The following is a 19,151-nucleotide window of genomic DNA, read 5'->3' on the forward strand; positions in this document are numbered from 1 at the left end:
TCAATTCGGGCCTTTAAGAACTAAATTGATCCTAAAACCTTAATCGAATATTTTTCGACACGTAAATCGATGGAAGAATTAAAATGGGCTGCAATTTACAATTTAAAATAATTTTTGAGCTGCAATTTGCAATTTTTTTTAAATGGTTAACTTAAGCTGCAATTTGCAAATTTTCCAAAAAAAAAAAGTTAACGAGCATATATCATATAAAGTAAGTTGTTTGTTTAATACTCCCTCTGTCCCAGAATACATGGGACGTTGGACTTTTTTCACTATTTATATATTAGCTTTGACCATAAATTTTTACTAACCTAATTAAAACATATTTTTATCGTAAAATATATTTTTAAACAGGTATTAATATAAAGTTTTATTATATAATTTTTAAAATAATTTTCATTAATATTTAATTATATTATGAAAGTGGACACTTTGACGAATCTAATGATGTATTATATAATAATATTTATTTATTTTATAATAACAAATAAATTAAGTCAAATATAATATGTAAATAGCATAATAATCAAACTGATGTATTTTAAAAAATGGAGGGAGTATGATAAAATTATTTAATGGTATAGCCCAAAAAAAAAAAAAAAAAAAAAAAAAAAAAAAAAAAAAAAAAAGTGTCTACAATGAATTAAAATATAGTAAAGCATATACGAAGAATATATAACAAAAAGGAACATAGGGTTTTACTCCTAACAAAAATGAAAAGTGGACATAGGGTTTTTCTTTCTTTATTCTTTTGGAAAATTGTGTTTTAAAATTAAACATTTTATATTTTTCTGTTAATCATAGAGATTATCACGTGTCAAACATGTTGATTTAAAATTTGGTTGGCGCCGTATTATGGTGGTAGACTGGTAGGCTCATAAACAGTCAATGTGGAGTCAGCAACACTGACATAAATTAATAAATACTGTAAAGATATAAAGAACAAATAGAAAATCAAAAGTTGTGATGATTCCTTTTCAATTTGGGTAATTATTGGCAAATTACACATGTTACAAAAATATAATAAAAATAATTCTCTATACGTTCCTAAAAGAAAGTTATATTTATCATTTATAGACGTTTTCAGCGTTTCAATTATATGGAAGTGTTGTTTGATACTCCGTAAGAGTGATGAGTGTAGGGATGTATTCCACTATATACGACATTAAAGAAAAAAGAAAGTAGTGCTCACTTTATAAGACTAAGGTCATTGTTATACGGATTTGAGGTGAAACCTTGGACTCGTATAATTGACACCCATGACAGTGTAAACAAACTTGTTTAACATGTTATATGTTCTCCTAATACAAATCTTTTTTGCTAGTGTAAGTAGATAATCTCTTCACCAATGAAGTAGATAAGTATGTTTCCAAAAAAAAAAAAAGTAGATAAGTAGATGGTTTCAAAAAAAAAAAAAAAAAAGTAAATCATCTCTTCACATTTAAATCTTTCAAAAGTCCATAAATTAGATAGTTTCTCATTTTTCCTTAAAAAAAATAGTTTCTCATTTGAGTTAATTATTTCCCTAATTTTATTTCAATCTATAGGGCATTTCTTTAATTTTAACGACGAAGTTGCAAAAATGGAAATATAATCCGTATCTAAAGTCCTTAATTTTTTTTTTATGTACTTGTATATATGTATGGAATTACTGAGTGTTTATTTTAATGTACTCGTATATATGGAATGATAAGAGTCACAAATAAGAATTTACGAAAAATCAATAAACAAAATAGCTCAAAATATTTTATTGAAAAACGTTGATTCTTAAATTATAAATCGTTATCGCATGAGTATAAAATCTATAATTATAAGTAATTAAAACAGCGTCAATAAAAGTATAAAACAGTGCATATAGATGTCCTAAAATGAGTATTATACATAATTTTTGAATTAAAAATCCGCTTAAGGTGCATGAATTTTTGGGTTACAAATAAGTAAATAACTTAATTTTTTTAGAGTGATTTAATGGAGTTTTTTTTTTTTTTTTTTTTTTTGAAACAATTTAATGGAGTATTTGAGTTACAGATTTTAATAACAAAACTTTTTGACAATCTCCCTCAATCGGAAATTAGTATGTTCAAATATTTAAAATGTGAAAGGTTGTCAAATGCAATTATACTTCTAACACGAATTACAAAACCTTGCAAGTAAGCGAGAATCTGTACATATCCGATCCAGATACATGCTGATTAGTAGCCTACTGCTATATACAGAAATTACGTTCTAACTATCCTTGCATCTTCAAGAGCATTGCTAACAAAAAATATTATACGTGACGTACAAGCAGCATACATACTACATACACGAGATGCAGCAAAAATGGTGTTATATACAGTGAATAAGACGCTCAGGGATTTCCCGCATTTGACACAAAAGGCACCAGCCTTTTGTGATCCTTCTTCCTTCCAATTGCACAGTTATCCAGAACCCGTCCCATAATCAACTGTGTATTCTGCAAGGCAACTTCCTTAGGGGGCATTCCAGATTCAACTGCTCCCCCTTGCCCATGAGACATTAAAGCTGTTCCATATCCTGAACCCAGCAAATATGGTAGGGGTCCACTACGAGCCTTGAATGAAGTTTGGGGTGCAAGCTGCTTTTCTTCAGCCCCAACTTGGCCATTCTCATAACCACCAGGCTCGTGCAAATGGGAACCACTTAAAGAGCTGCAACTTTGCAAGAGGGCTTCCAATACACTGAGTGCGTCACACCCCAAAGAGCTTTCCACCAACTGGGACACAATTGCATACATATGCGGATTTTGGGCAGCATCAACTGGAGTATGCTGTAGTAGTTCTTTCAGCAAAAGCAGAATTACCCGTTGATACTCAACAGGACCTCTCTCTAGTAATCTTAGCAGATGACCAAAAGCTAATGCTGAGTGTTTTGGGAACCACTCGTTGCACAATAATGGAGCTACGCAGGCAAGTAAATTGTTAATAGTCTTGAACTCACCTTGCGAGTATGCCAAAAATACTGTGGCCAACCCCTCAAGGGATTTTACCCGACACCAGTGAGCGATGTTGGCAGCAACAGAGCAAGCTTTCTGATATTGCTGATGGAGAGGTGAGGCGAGCCCGATAGGATCCTTGCTGAGCTGTAAGCACAGCCAGGGTAGCAAGCCAGTAATATGCATGAGAAGCCTCGTTCCTGGATCCCCAAAAATAGAATCACATGACGGGAATGTGATGCGTGAGAGGACCTCAATAGAAACGCCATGGCTAACAGTTGACATGAGCCCTTTTAGAACAAGAGGCTGCACACCTTCAAAAGCAGGAACCTTCCCACCGAGATCAACACCTGTCCTGGATTCCATGTGCTGGAAATCCCCCACCTCAGATACACTGGTATCCAGCTCATCACGAGGCATGCTTGATAGGAGCACATTTTCTGTTGTTCTTTCCCAAAAGGACAAACGATCTATCACACGCAAGAACAGCTCAAGCACCTGGCAATAAACATGCACAAAGTCTGTGTGCATCATTGCAACACAGCCCCAAAAAAGCTGGGGAAAAAGTATGACCTTTTCAGGTTCCATGTTCTCTACCATTACTTGCAGTGTTAACAGAATCTCCATAATAAAGCCCAGAACTTCAGGCTGAGGATTAGTCAAACACCTGTGCAAGCAACGAAGAAGTGAAACACAAGCATCACTAGTTACCTTTGGCCTCAGTGCTCGGTATATCTGGTGGGACCGGCATGCAAGGTGCCTTGAGGTACACTCCATGGCCCATTTTAACGCTTCTGTCCCCCAAGTCTCCCGAAGGTCTCCTTGGAAAAAAATTGCATCAACCATGCTTTGAACTAGGGCAGACAAAAGTGCTGAACTAGGAACATCAGGCCTTACAACACTAGGGTCCTCATTTTCCCACATCATGCTTCCACGCTTAGACTGCACATACTTAATTAAGCTGACAACCTGCTGTTTGTTCTCTCCATCACTGTTTTCAACTTCATACAGCTCTAAATGCCTTCCAGCCAGTGAGTACAACAAATTAACTAGAAGGTGTTGGCAGTGCTCAAGAACAATATCTTCTGAACTGTCCATTGAAACAAAAGTAACATGAAACAACAAAGGCAAGTGCTCCCTAAAATCTTCATCATTTTCATAGGCGATTTCAGCAAGTAGAATCAAAGCAATGTCTGCTTGAGTAAGGGAATGCTGTTGGTGACCCTGCAAAGCTGACTGAAGCTCTTTTGCATTGACACCATGCATTCCAGAGACACTGGAATGCAAGCCATCGTCACCAGAGTTTGGGGTGTCAATGAAGTAATCTCCACTGTCCCTGGACACATGACGACTACGTATGCTTCCAGTAGAGCTTCGCACCCCCATCAAAGGCCCTGACATGTTCACTAAAGATGGAAGAAGCTGACCTGAACGGCCAGCAGGAGTTACAGGCACAACATTCATCTCTGGGGGCATAGGACTCAGGGGACCTGAGGCACTGCGCCCAGTGACACCAGCAGTGCGCCAGCTCAGGCTCCCACTAGTGCTCCTCAGAGGGACATCAAGAGAGCCTCGAACAAGCAAAGGTGACATATGTGGTTGGCTGTCAACAATAGATGCGATCTGCGGAGCTGCAGGGCCTTGAGAAAACTCCAATATAACATTCCCATTGACATCAGCCTTGCTGGTGCTAGGCCTAAGAGGCTCAATACTATCCTCAAGCATCCGCTGTGCCAATTGATAAACAAGATGATCTATTGTTCGCTGTGGACAAATCCTTGCCAGGTATAAACTCACTCTTTTTGCAACTGAGAAATATGTAGCAAAAGCACCACTTATTTCAGCAGAAGCATTGGAATCACAATCTTCTATACCTTTGGTGATTAAAAAGTCAAGAACTGGACTAATGTTCCTAGATTTGCTAGCAATTGTACTCCAAAGCTTCTCAATTTCATCAGGAAACTGATCACCGTGCCGCCAAGTAACATAGTACAGACTTTTTAACAAGCGTTCAGTCCAGCCATCCTTCAGTTTCCAGAAATTAAGATTTTCAATCCAGGGTGCCATGCAGGTTAAGACTTGATGTTGAGCAATTATGTCAACAGCATCAAGCTGCCTCTGCATAATTTCCTCACAAAGAAGCTGACTCAGCTCAGGATGATCCTTGGCAAGTTTGCAGGAAAGCTTATACTGGAATTGTTGGTAAGAATCAGGGAGATTGCCAACAACAGCAGCTCTATAACTTCCTGTGCCCTCCATTCCATCTTCTGCCCATGTACGGACAGAAAGCGTTTCAAGCATCTGCAGGGCATCATCTCGAATTTGTCTAGATGGATCAACAACTTTGTATAAGATTAAGCTCAGCAGTCTCTGAATTTCACATTTGGGTATCTCTTGGCGCATGTAGACTTCAGCCAGAACACTAAAGTAACCATCTGCTATGGCAGCATCAGAATAATAGCACTGGAATAGAACAAAATAAGATAAAATAAATCAGGTCTACATTAGTTCCTTGAAAAACCTACATTTTACTTCATAAATGAGTAAATTTTATACATGAATCACTTACTCAGCCCAGTCTACTAGTTTTGAGATTGTGTGTGTGTGGGGGGGGGGGGGGGGGGAGAGAGAGGGGGAGGAAGGACCTGATCAATGCAGGCAGGAAAGAGATCCAGATTTGTCAGAAGCAGATTCTTCAATGCCAATTTTGCCAAGGAAACACGAAGGTGGCCACCTTTATGTCTATCACGCCCTGTACCTCGCCCGCCATCACCAGTGTACTTAGAATAAGATGGAGTCCTCGGGTCTGCAGGAGAGTAACCAAAGGGAGCCCTAGGTGCAGGCTCAATAAATAAACTGTTTATCCAGGATATTACTCTGCCACTCATTTTCCTGGCATTGTCATCAAAGCAAGGTCCATACAAGAGTGAGGCCACAGCATTCATGGATGCCCATTGTATAGCCTCAACTTGTTCATTCAGCTCCTTATCAAATGAAAGTTTGTCCACAGAATCCTTTGAGCGACTATGTTGAGAAGCTTTATACCTTTCTAGTTCACGACGATAATCACTGATTCCCTCTTGATTCCAAGCACAGCCCACATCATCACTCCAAGAAAGAAGTAGCTCAAACAATCGTTTCCTAGTTCTAAGATCAAACTTTTCAGATTTTGATTCAACAAATTCAGGAGCAAGATATCTTAAGACAGTGGCAAGAGCAAAGCGAAGGGGTTGTACATCTTGAAAACTCTCTAAAGATGCAGTCAAAATATGTCGATGTGTCTCTTCAATGAACTTTAAGTAGTGAAGGCGGAAAACCGGTTTCCGACTGAGCATACCAGGCCAAATTTTCTCTGCCACAGTTCGATAAATATTTGCGATGTGAGTGCGTAACTCTTCACGGCGAGACTTTTGACTCTGCATACAAATGACTAATTTGTCATATCCCTCATTACTTATAAAAAAAAAATTCAAAAATGTTTTAACAAGAGATGTTTGAAAAGTCAATAATCCAGGAGCGAACCACTCAATTAAATCACAATAAACACAGTTTCAGATCTAACATGAACATTTAAAATGGAGTAAACTGCAGGACACTACACTGGGAAAAAAAATGTGTCAAGGCACCAAAATGGAATTAGCAATCATGTGGAGCACAGCATTGATATTCTGCCCAACTTTGACTCTTTGAGGCTTGAAAGTAAATTTGCTCAAGAAACAATACGGCATCAACAGGACTAAGAGTGCTCTTCAGAGCAACCAAAGCAGAATAATGCATGCCAATCACACTAAATATCATGCCTAGTTAAGAAAACCGCCCTTCTATCTCACATAGGTTACTTGAAATCCAGTCAATACTTTTGATTCAAGACAGCCTGGAGACAAGTAAACTTACATAGAGATTATCTATTTTTCTCTCCCAAAATTGAAACAATGCACCTAGATAAGCTTTATAAAGAGCCTGAACAAACCCAAATGACACCCAAAATATAACGAAGTACAGCAGCTCACGATGCAAAATGATACGACTACCCAACTCCTCACCACAAAGACAAAGAGCACAAACACTAGGTGAAGATAGCGAGAATAGTAATAAGCATATCAACATTGCATTGCATTTCATCCTCAGAAGCCTACTTCAAAATATGTGTGTACAAAAAAAATAAAAGAAACTGTAGTATCTCACCCCCATAACTCAATTCATTCTAAATGCAGAGGATCACAAATTTACATGCAAAACCATCAATTTACATTCTAAACACAGAGGATCACACCATTACATGCAAAATTATCAATTTACATTCAAACTAAAACAGTCTAGTTTAAATATAGCTAAACTCAAGTTTCCATTAATCAGAAACCATACCTTCCATTTGGGCTTTCCTTCTGTTTCAAGAGAAACCTCGTCAATGAAAGATGCAAGCTCCCCAAACATAGTTTCACATACTTCCAGATGAGAATGACCAAGAGCCATTGTAGCTGCGTTCTATAAGAAGGGACGGAAATCGAATCAACACTTCGGTTAACAGCTATTCATAAACTATACAATATACAATATAAATATATATATATATATATATATATATATATATAAAAACCCTGCATGTGTAGATAGTACTCTCAAAGTTAACTCACTAGAAACAATAGCAGCAAGATATTTTTCCATCTCTATATGCTACCAAATCACTATTAATTTTTTCAGGAAATGTTATTGATTTCTTTTTTATAAAAAAAAAAACACAAAACTATATATTATGACATAAGTTTACACAAGCTTATTGACCAAATTAAATAAATGGATCGACACAACCCAAACAGAAATTAAATGGATTAGGTAACAGTCAAGAATTGAACTTGAAAATGACTTGTGTAACCCAAACCTTCAAAAACAGATGAGGTTAGGTTTAGGAATTGAACCCGAAAACTTAAAACAGATTAGGTTTGGCTTGGGAATAATGAAAACCCATTAGAGCTGATAACCCGTTAAGAGCTGATTAGAGCACGAATTTGTGACCCAACCTGACCTCGCCAGCCTACTACGATCATTGACGGACTAGGTGGACTATAATGCAAATATGGTGCATAGGTGCCTAAAAAACAGCTAATCACCTTGATATATGAAGAGAACATTAACAATACACTGCATAATACCTATGAGTTGGACTTGAAAAGACAATGCCACCAACACTTTTAGTAATCCAATGCATTAACTAGCCAGGCTTGTTAAGAACTTGAGTTGGACTTGAAAAGACAATACCTATCCCGCCAGGTAAATCAACACAAACAAATCTGAAAATTGTTGAACATAACTTGCCAAAATTGAGCACCTAACCCAATAGAGAATATTTAACATCTCCCACCTACTAAGTCAACTCCCAACAGGCCATATTATTACTTCTTCCAACCAAAAAAAAAAAAACAAAAAAAAAAAACAAAAAAATAAAATAAAGAGGAGATATCCAGCTTGGCAGACCGTGACTCGGATGAACCATCAGACATGCTTTTTCACATGGACAAAATAATTCAGATAGCACATCAAGAGACTAGAATAAATTGTTAAAGGCACAGTTGACTTCATACATCAAGCCCTATAATGTAAATGCCTATTATCAAACAAGTCAAGAGCTAATTAAAAATAGAACTTCGTTTGTGTGTCCCTAGATTCAAAAGAAGCTTCAAATTATATGCACTTACTACTTGAGCTTCAGATCCAGATTTTAGTGATGGAAAAATAAGTCTGAAAAGCTCTTTTGTTGCTCCAAAACTTGCAGCCTCCCTGGCGTCAGGAGGACATGAACAAGCAAACATTGCGTACATGAGCCATTGATCCAACTTGGTATCTGCATCTTGTGATTGATTAGCCCTGCCACCTAACTCAACAGGTGTAATATATGCAAGACGTCGAATAACCTCAGACCTGGGATAACATATTGCATTTCACTATCAGTATTTGATCTGAGACTAAAAATATCCATTAAGACAGTTAAACCTAGGCATATTGAAAAGAGAATTAATTGAGCACATAGTTTTTTTAATATTAACTATAATAGGAACAGTAATACAAGCAAGTAGCTATAAGTAATCTAATTGAGAAAGTATACCACTTAGATATAACCACCTAGATATAACAAGAAACCAGTAGTTGCAGGAATCTCATGTGGTAGCTACTTGTCAAAAACTTTCCCAGCAAATGTAAAAAGGAAAAAAAAAAATCTAATAAAATTTTCAATCAAGAAAAATATTCTAAAACAAAATGTATAGAACATAATATTTTTCTAAGGTGTTATTATAAAATGGAGAGTTCAACATGAACATTAGAACAGATTATACAGTAGCTTTAAACTATGGAACAGATTATATTAAGATAATTACAACTAACATTTTCATTGGCCTATACTTCCTAAAGCTTTTGTTTTAATAGCTCCACTTTTAAATATGGTTGAACATATCACACTGCCAAAAGTTCAAAATCTTTGACTACAAAAGGTCAAATGTGGCCTATCATTTAGCAACAGAAATGATATTCAGATTTGTAACCTCTAAACATTTTATCATATGCAAATTAAAAAAAAAGTCAGTAATCAACACCAGCCACTCAAAAAGTTGCTTACTTAGCTTCCTGAACAGATCTTGGGCAAAGCTCAGAAGCGTATTTCACAAGCTCACTTAGGCATCTAGCCCATCTATTCTTATCGGGACTTTCAAAAAGAATAGACTGGATGGTCACATCAAGTGGAATTGCATCACATTCACGTCTCATATCAAATGGGCGCCCACAATCCCAATAACAGCTCTGGACAATGTCATCCTGTCACAAAGTAGATAAACTTATAAAAATTGAGCAAGACTGAATCTCATAGTGTAGAAGAAATGAAATCAGACAAGAAAAAAAAAAACACGCACCCCGTTTTCCTCAAGGACATCAATTATGAATATAGGCTCAGCTTCATTCCTCAAACTGTGATCTGCTTTTTCATGAGCTGCAAGATCACTTATGTCATTCCACAAGGCTCGGACACAGCGTAACAGCTCGAGCGCAGTATGCCTGATCTGACTATCAACAGAACAGAGAAAAATAAGGCCAACAGCATCAATCTCAGAAGCACGAAAATCAACAGCTTCTCCAGAACGATGAACAGAAGGCCTCCTGAAGGCCCCAATTTCTTGGGCCATATGCTTTGTATCTTGTGCATCAAATTCCAGCCTTTCCTCATGTAGACGTAATCTCCAGAAGCGCATCAATTCTAACAACCGTCCCAATGATGTTTGAATAAGAAGTGGGAACTCATCAGGAAGACGTAAAATAAAGTTCGCCATTCCTCTCATGACAGCAAATCGACGATGAGGCAGGGATTTCACAATTCGATTCAGCACTTGCACAGCTTCTTCACGTACACCAGGATCAATACTGATGCCATGCTGAGGAATTATTTCTGTGATCTTATCATTTCGACCAACCTCTTCTATCAGGTCAGGAATACATTTAAGAACTGATCGGAAAAGATAGCCTTGGGATTTCTCCTTGGTCACAGAATCTGTAGAGGTAAACAGAGGAGGTAAAAGATAACCAGGAAAAGACCAAAATTAAAGGCACGTATAAGGTAACTCTGCAGATGGCTGGACGCACCTAAACAACTAAATTCCTAGATGTTTTGACAGACATGTGTCTTGACAATTGAGTTCATCACTTGAGACAGTGTAAAGCTTATAGAGCTAGAAGTCTATTCTAGATGGATCAACTTAGCAGGCTTAGTGAAGAAACCTCAAAAAGAACTAAAGATTGACACCCACTACAGTTATAATGCAGGGAGAAATAATTCAGCTCTGCAAACAGGAAACACGAAGTTACAAAACACACACAACCACTGAATTTTAAGAGGAATAAGTGAGAAAATTGACTAGAGCTTAAAGAACATAATTACCAGTTAAAGGTCCATTATAAGTGTACATGGAGTCTATAGATTCAACAAGCATCTTGTATAATAATGTATTAAATCCATATGCATGAAGTATGAAAAAATATAGATTAGATTAGGAAAGCTTAGTATACTACACCATTGAAAATGTCACATAGGTCTCTCTCAGTATCTGTGTGTGCGTGTGTGACCTGTGTGTAGGTTGTTCTTGGAAAAGAGGGAGGGAGAGAGAGTATATCCACATGTAGGACTCTGTGTACAGAAATTCCTCTATTATAATAATATCACAGGTTTCCATGACTTGAGAATGATATAAACAGGAAAAAAAAATTGAAATTGATTTTATACATCTATGAAATTATATTTATGTATTCAACTGTAAAATATAGTTCCTCTGTTTTCTTTTTTAGTTGACACGTTTCTTTTATCACGTACCAACACACAATTTTAACGATTAATACCTCTAATTTTCAAAATGTAAAAACTATAAAAAGTTGATATTAATAATATTCACCTTGAGACAATTCAAACAAGATCCCATATGACTATGTTTTATTGTAGCAATAAAACACAAAAGCTAGTCAAAGTACAATTTGTGCATAGTGTAAAACGTCAAAACATGCCAACTAGGCAACTAAAAAGAACGGAGGAAGTATTTCACTAGTTGTTGATAATAAACACATGAATATCCAGTAAAGATATTAACGAGATCAGAATGTACAATGTATCTTTACTTTACTGATCTAGCACGTAATTTCATCGAGATTTGCTTCAAAGATAAAATTCAACTACTTATTCAACTTAAAACTCTAACACCACAAAAACCAATTAAATTTTATCAAAAAAGCTAGCTGTTGGCATCAAAACATCACAACAAATCAATCAACTTCAAATCTACTTTTAACAATTGATAACCAAACAACTACTTATCATGTTTTTCTTAGGATTAGTGCACAAATAAGGTAAAAACTTAGTCAAATCAGAAAATCAAATCAGACCAGGTAAAGATCAGGTGAGTTAAACATATCCTACATATAAGTTTACCCTCATACATCAGTTATACTCATGTTAGATAATGCTCTAAGTTATATAGTAAAGGCATCCCTTTGGAACATTATCTAAAATGACACAAAATCCACCAGGTGAATACAATGCAAATACTTATACAGTTATACTATATCAACAAGTGCAGTAAACGTAGGCTAGTAGAATCATTAGCATTAATCAGACTAGCATCTCAGTCGAAACAAGGCTTACCAATGGCTGTCCTTGAAGAAGTAAGAAGTGCCTGACTGTAGGTTCGATGGCAAGACCTTATGATAAACTCAATCGCAGCCTTTACCTTTGGAATGTAGTGGCCAATGTCATGACCTGCCATTTAATAAGAATTAAGAAAACAAAATCATCATATATTAGGTAATCGACCAGCATATCAGAATAAAAATGCAAAATGCATGTTAACAGTATTTTTATGCACCAATAATCACCTTGAAAAATTTCCAAACCAACATATTCACTTGAAGGAGATACAACTATTCTGTGCAAAGCACGAAGACCAATTACTTTTGCTTCACTTGAGCTGTCTTGCCTTAGCAGCTCCAAAATCATATGATTCATTGCAAAATCAAGGTTACTTTCTGCTATAGTCACACAAAAGTCAACAAGTTTGTCATGTTGGACATCTTGTGTAAGCATTCCTTTCCTTAGTATTGTTAGCAATTGCGAGGTGACACTATCCAGATAGTCCCAAACACGATTTGGTGGCTGACCGGGTGCATAAACACTTAAATAAAATCTCACAACACGGTGGAGACAGTCCAAGGCCATGAAGCGATGGTTCTTGTCCTGCAGAGAGTAAAACTGTGAGAAGTAGGAACAAAAAGTGGAAGATAACAGAGATAGTAATTCAGATCAGTAATTGACACAAATTACTAAATCATTACATCCAAGTGATCCAACAGAGGAACAGACTAACAGAGATATACTATAGAGATGGTACTACAAGCATAATTTTCCATATCAATAATTATAATAAACTTACGCGCAGAAGCTTGTAAAGCTGCTCCATGTGCGGACCAAAATTAGTTTCAAAAGTCTGAGGCTCTCCGAGACAAAGAAAAAGAGTCACAAGAGGGTAGCCCACCTGTACCACAATTTATCATTTCAGAAGAGCATGAAACCAAATAAGTCTTAATATAAGTTATCAATATTAAAGACGAAAGTTTCCATCAATAAAGTTCACTAGAAAAGCTGGAATTCAGAGGAAGGTAATGAGAAATGCGAAAATTCCAGCCAGATATATAATAATGGGTTACTGTTCTCTGAGCTAACTAAAAAAAAAAAACACCAAGATCAATTGGAAAACATAATAGATTGGAAAAGCATGGCTGTGTAAAAACTCTAGAACAACTAATGATGAATAAAATGTGAACAAAAAAGCTGCAACAAATAAAGTTCTTTAATAGAAGACAAGGTGGACAAACAGATCATACTGAGCATATATTAAAAAGAAAAGAAATATATGTTCAGAGGAAAACAGAATCTTTTAAATCCCTAATTAAAGTACGTAGCAGGTTTTTCGCCAATTAAAACAAAAGGAAAGTATACATCCAAAATATCAATACCAAACATACGTGAAGAAAATGTATCTTTAGACTATACCAAATGCCCCTTAAAATAAACTTTACTAAAGCAGGAAACAGGTGGTGAGCGCCCAAAAATTTTCATCATTGCAGCACTAATTCTAAATCAAAAGGCATTGAGGCATTACATACAGCAATATGTTTGCTCTGTTTGTCCATCCAATGGATAAGCTGCCCTCTTATTCGCCCAACTGCTTCATACCAAAGATTTAGAGCTGGTTCCACGCCTAATGGAGGCCAGTGATTTCTTCCACCATCTGCTAGTGGGGCCAAGATATTTGTGAGCATGTTACATAGGGCATGGTGGAGTTCACTTTTCCGTTTGTGTGGAGCACGATTCAAAGGGTTTGCTTTTGCTACAAATGAAGCCGATGCATTCAGTCCACCCTCTGTCTTCACCTGAGTATTTCAACTGGTTAGTGATGACCTCACAGTTGTGTCGAGTATAATTCAACATACATACCCCAAGTTTCAAGTAACGCATGCCACTAATGATATTTAACGTCTCGCTCCGGGCAACACTAGTGTCAATTCGGCGAGTGTTCAGCTCCATAAAAAAACGCTCAGTTACTGAACTAAACCTACATCAGCAAACAAGGGATACATGTTAAAAAGGTTCAATATATCAAATGCTCAATCAATTGCCTGCTACGGCTGCTAGATAATTACTAAAACAACCATCATAACTTAGAGATAGCTATTTCCACAGCCCTAAAAGACATAAAACAAGAATGAAAATTGCTTACAAAATCAACTAGGATCTTTCTAAACACTACTAATTAATCTCATATTGACACCCTAGTAAAAAAAAATGATACAATATCATCAAAATTAGTTAGCATAACATATATCAAAGTTATTGACATGTATCTCAATAAAGTATCGGCAAGACATTTCAACTTCAAGACAACAGTAATGTGTTCCATCATACTTGGGCATAATATGTGCAACTTAAATCAGATTTACAAAAACGGCTAAGTTCACGAGTTGGAGATAAACGGACTCGAACCACTGACGTCCGAAACAAAAAATGAATGTGCAGACAAATAATGGTGAAAATCCAATTATCAATCGCTAAACAGATCATAACCAGTACAGTAGTATACAGAAAAAAGAAAAGGAAAAAAAAAAGCTCCGAAATCCTTTTACCTTATACGAGATAAAGCACCTAATAGTTGGGCAACATGATCCAAGAGTAGACCCCTCAAATCGACAAGGGATGGATATTCAACCTGGCTTACAACCCTGCAAAAAAAAATGAGATTGATGAAGGGTCCTATGATGCAATATTACAACAGATATAATAAATGATCCCTCCCTTCCATGTATATAATTGACTAGGTTTTTAGAAGGAATAACCCACTTCAGGTCACATTCATGTCTGACAATAAAGTACGAGACTCCAAAGGCTAGCTATCCAACAAGAAAGAAAAGCATCTCCATCACTTTTTCAACATTGTGAAACATGATCACAAAACTCAAAATGACATCAAGGAGGCAAGGATGTTAAAGCTACAAGCAACAGCATTATAAATAAAAATTAATACACAACAAAGATACTTCTTAGACTAAACTTGAATCAGTTAGAAGCCATCTCAACTATATTTACTTTCCTCCCAAATAAACGCTACAAGCATTAATAGTTGCAACACTAATAATAACCAATGGTAAGGCCAAGCTTGAAATGACCATTTCCCTAGTAGATAAAATGATAAATACTTTCAAGAATACAGAAAATGAAGATGAACAATATGTCTTCCTCAGAAGCATGGCTTAGTGCAGTATCCACAAAGATCTTACCTGTCAGCATTGATTAGCCAGTCAAACACAAAGTTCTCAAGCCCAGACCAAAGTTTCTCTGCACATAATGCAAGCTCCAATTATCTACCTAAGCAATGTTGAAAGAGCCTCAATTTAAAATGAAGAAAAATATTGCAAAGTAACCTGTAAGTCCTTCTGGCAGACAACACTCCACAAAACGAATACATGCTGAGCAAAATATGCACTCCACTGCAAGCTGAAAAGATTGTTGTGCTTAAGCAAAACTTAACCAAAGAATTAAAGGAGTTGAGAGTATGTAATAATTGTAAACAAGGAACATTGTTTGATATTAATTTTCTGTTTTACTCAGCATAGTCTTATGAATTTTAGAACACTCTGGATCCCAGTAAAAAAAAGGAGAAAACGCCTAAAGCAAGTCACCTGCTAGGCTTTCAATTAAACTACCACTATGACAGCAAAGATCTTCCTGTGGTACTAAGGCTAAGTTCTGTATACCTGAAACCCTGTAATCTGTTCTTGTTGGCCTTAAACTAAATATATGCTTACTCAGTAGCCCTTCTCTGAAATTTAAATTTTCTTAGATAATTTATTCATTCAGATACAAGAATAAGTCCTACAGCCTTAAATATATATGAACAAATTCATTTCATCACTAATCAGACTCCAAAATCCTGGAGCAATGATTTAAACCCTTCATAAATTCACTTTCCAAAGGAACCTTAGAACTTAAAAGTAACACTATTCAGACTAGATGTATTTATAATATATACTCAACAATCACAATGTCCCTCCTTTTATGATTAAACATCTAATCAATAATTAATATTATGCATCACAGAATATGAGACACTGGCACAGTAGAATTCAAGTAGCTAATTAGATGACCTCCATATTCCAACAACTTGATAAAATAGACAACTACAACTACTTTTGCCAAACTATATTTTAATGCAAGAAGCAAACCTTTCTCTGAAATGTAGAAGCATCATTTGCACCTTTTGGGGATTCACTGCAAAAATGTGTAGGAAACATATTGCATAAATAGCAGCTAGAGATCCAGCAGGGAGCAATAATTTAATATGAACTAGTCAAAACTGGTGCTACAACACCCACTGACGTTATCTTTTATAACAAATTTGCCCAAAAAGTATATAAAATAAAAATAAAAACACAGGATTTTTCTCAGACCACATCTAGAATGTTGTTTGCAAAAATGCAAGCAGAGTAAAATATTAAACATAGTTGAAACCACAGAAGTAATTGGTTGTTCCTGCATGCATGACATTTACCTAAGAAGCAGCCCATGTTGAAGCAAACTGTTTTAAAGTGATGATTAAACAACAGCTCTAAAACCAGCTTTCAAGTATGCAATGTGCAATGCAATTCGCCATGTCAGCAATGAATCAACAACAAAAACAAAAATAGAAAAGAGATATCCAACCAAAATCAAGTTTATAGACAAGATAACAGTCCTGACAAGGTCAAGCCTAAAGAATGCTAGAGCTAAGAAGTGTCTTCCAACCATTACAAAATTTAATATTTAGTGTAGACTACTGAACGATTAGCTAATCTCGAGATACAAGAGAACATTTAAGAATGAGACAACATATCCCTGAATAGAAGACAAGTAGAATTTGTTAGATACACCCGGGTGCACCCTACACCCAGCTAACCCAGATTTTTGTTCTTCATTTGATGATTAAATGAAAAACAATCATCAAAATAAGAGCAAAATACTCATGGGTGTATATGACAACTTCTCAAAGACAAGACATCTAATTCTAGAACACTCCATGATGAATAAATTGCAGTCAATAACTGGTGATACTAACTAACCTCTCTCTCCACCTAAGAAGAGCTTCCAAGAGAGGCACTGGTGTATGTCGAGCCACCATAGCAAGAGAATCCAGTACTTGATCATAGGCTGGATCAGATGGACTAAGGTATTGTCCATCCTGCAAAATTTCAACCCAAAAACATCACAAATTAGCAGCAAATCACTTTTGACACCTACCTTTCAATATATAGACCACATACAGTTTTTTCACCAAATTAAGACCAATAATTTGAAGAAAAATGTATCAGATTATAATGCTACACCATACATACAATGTTTTTAGAATCATTCTCAATAAAGTATTTTCATAAAAACAAATCTTCCTTACTGAGAGGAAATGATTAAAACCTATTGTCAGCTTTTCTTCAGAAGTTATCGAGGGAATAGATATTACTTAATGCAAACTAATCAGAACTCAGAAGCAAGAAAACAATATCAAGAGATGTACAACAGCAACGTCACAAATATAAAATATAATCAAACACTCGAAGACTCCCCTATCCTACAATATGAGTTTATGCATTGTAAAAAATATGGTAATATGGATATCTTAACATCAAAAATAACCCTATAAGAGGTCATTAAACCCCTCTCTTCCCTATAGCATAACAAATGTTCAAGTGGTACGAGTATATACATTGCTAATCAGTAACATTTCAACCATACATGAATAGAGTATACCCAATTCTCGTATTCAATAAATGGATCTCCTCTCTAGCCTTCTCGAGTTCTCGATAACACGGGGTTCAGCTAAGCTACACTACACTCAACCTCACCACTCAACAGTAAACATGGGTACCATCATCGCCAAAACCACAACAAAGCAAGTAACAACTTAATTCAAATCCATCCATTATGAACTCATTCCCCTAAATTCAACTAAACGAACTAACTAATCAAACAAGTATAACAATTTATCATAATCCATCAACAAATTCATAATTACAAAACCCCATTAAATAACACACTAACTAAGCAACAAAAACAAATAAAATTCAAATGCATAACATAAAATTGGGTAAAAATAAAACCTGGGCTTGAGCAGTTTCAATTCGACGCCTAGCAAGTGGAAGAAACCGTTGAAGCAGCGCATCCACAATCAATTTTGCAGCACTGCCCGACTTCATTTTTATAAAATTTAACAACTTACATTAAAATAAGTCTCAATTACTAACACCCAATAATCTATACTTTAAATTCATCAAAATTTTCGCATCATATATATAATTTCATCTCTGAATCGAAAACCCCTTAAAATTGAGGAATTAGAAATTGTATGATATTGAAGAAATTAAGTTTAGGATGAATAAAACAGATCAGAAGGGTAGAAGAATAAGGGAAAGAGAAGGTTCGAGAAAATTGTGGCGGCTAAAGGGGTGGCGGAAGGCGGATCTAGTTGGTTTGAGAAGCGCAAAAATGGTCGTCGATGATGATGCCACCACCACCGTTTTATGGGTTTGCTTTTTGTGATAACCACCGTAGTTTAGCTGTTTTTCACAAAGTATACTTGTATAAGGTTTTTTTTAAAAAAAACGAAAATTGCACCTTGGCTAAACCCAAAAAAAAAGAAAAAAAAAAAAAAGTATGTTGGTCAAATTTCTATAGCTTATTTTTGCGAATTGAGAAAAGGATACATCTATACGATATTACGATATACTGTAAGGTACTAAGGTGCGTTTTCTTTCAAGCCTCATACCTAATCTGTCGACTGAAGGTGATAGGAATGTACGGTTAAATATATTAGTTGGTCGGTATATAACTATGACCTAGTGAAGCCAGATAATATGCAGCACCATTTGGCTACTTTATTTTTATTTAATTTTTATTTTTATTTTAGTGAAAGAGAAGGGCAAGCCCCAAGACAGAATAAAACAAAAACAAGAACAAATAAAATAAAACACTAAGGCCTAGCCATAGGCTCAGCCCGAGCCCTAGTTACTCCACATAAAATCATAAATCCTCCAATAAAACGGCACGAAGGTCTGTCGAGACCGCTTCAAAGACAACCATCTTTTGCTCCGC

The 19,151-nt window shown here is 35.9% G+C and overlaps 1 protein-coding gene across 1 annotated transcript; it reads right to left on the bottom strand.

Moving 5' to 3' along the window:
* Window positions 1-2,087: 2,087 nt before the first annotated feature.
* Window positions 2,088-18,811, bottom strand: LOC110716898. The gene is made up of 17 exons (XM_021895581.1): window positions 18,161-18,811; window positions 17,129-17,247; window positions 16,256-16,301; window positions 15,455-15,527; window positions 15,311-15,368; window positions 14,660-14,755; window positions 13,974-14,091; window positions 13,643-13,909; window positions 12,910-13,011; window positions 12,356-12,713; window positions 12,126-12,239; window positions 9,856-10,487; window positions 9,564-9,760; window positions 8,647-8,869; window positions 7,319-7,438; window positions 5,599-6,369; window positions 2,088-5,416 (listed from the first exon to the last, which is right to left on the bottom strand). The coding sequence occupies exons 1-17, from the start codon at window positions 18,254-18,256 to the stop codon at window positions 2,351-2,353; spliced, it is 6,456 nt and encodes a 2,151-aa protein (XP_021751273.1). The 5' UTR covers window positions 18,257-18,811; the 3' UTR covers window positions 2,088-2,350.
* Between the last annotated feature and the right edge of the window lie 340 nt (window positions 18,812-19,151).

Source organism: Chenopodium quinoa, unplaced genomic scaffold (assembly GCF_001683475.1).
Source record: "Chenopodium quinoa cultivar QQ74 unplaced genomic scaffold, ASM168347v1, whole genome shotgun sequence".
In the NCBI taxonomy this organism is placed as follows: domain Eukaryota; kingdom Viridiplantae; phylum Streptophyta; class Magnoliopsida; order Caryophyllales; family Amaranthaceae; genus Chenopodium; species Chenopodium quinoa.

Coding starts and splice junctions, on each gene's coding strand:
- LOC110716898 (XM_021895581.1), bottom strand. CDS start 18,256: ATGAAGTCGGGCAGTGCTGCAAAATTGATTGTGGATGCGCTGCTTCAA. Junction 15,369..15,454: donor TCTGCCAGAAGGACTTACAG/GTTACTTTGCAA, acceptor CATTATGTGCAG/AGAAACTTTGGTCTGGGCTT. Junction 13,012..13,642: donor AACAGAGCAAACATATTGCT/GTATGTAATGCC, acceptor ATTGTGGTACAG/GTGGGCTACCCTCTTGTGAC.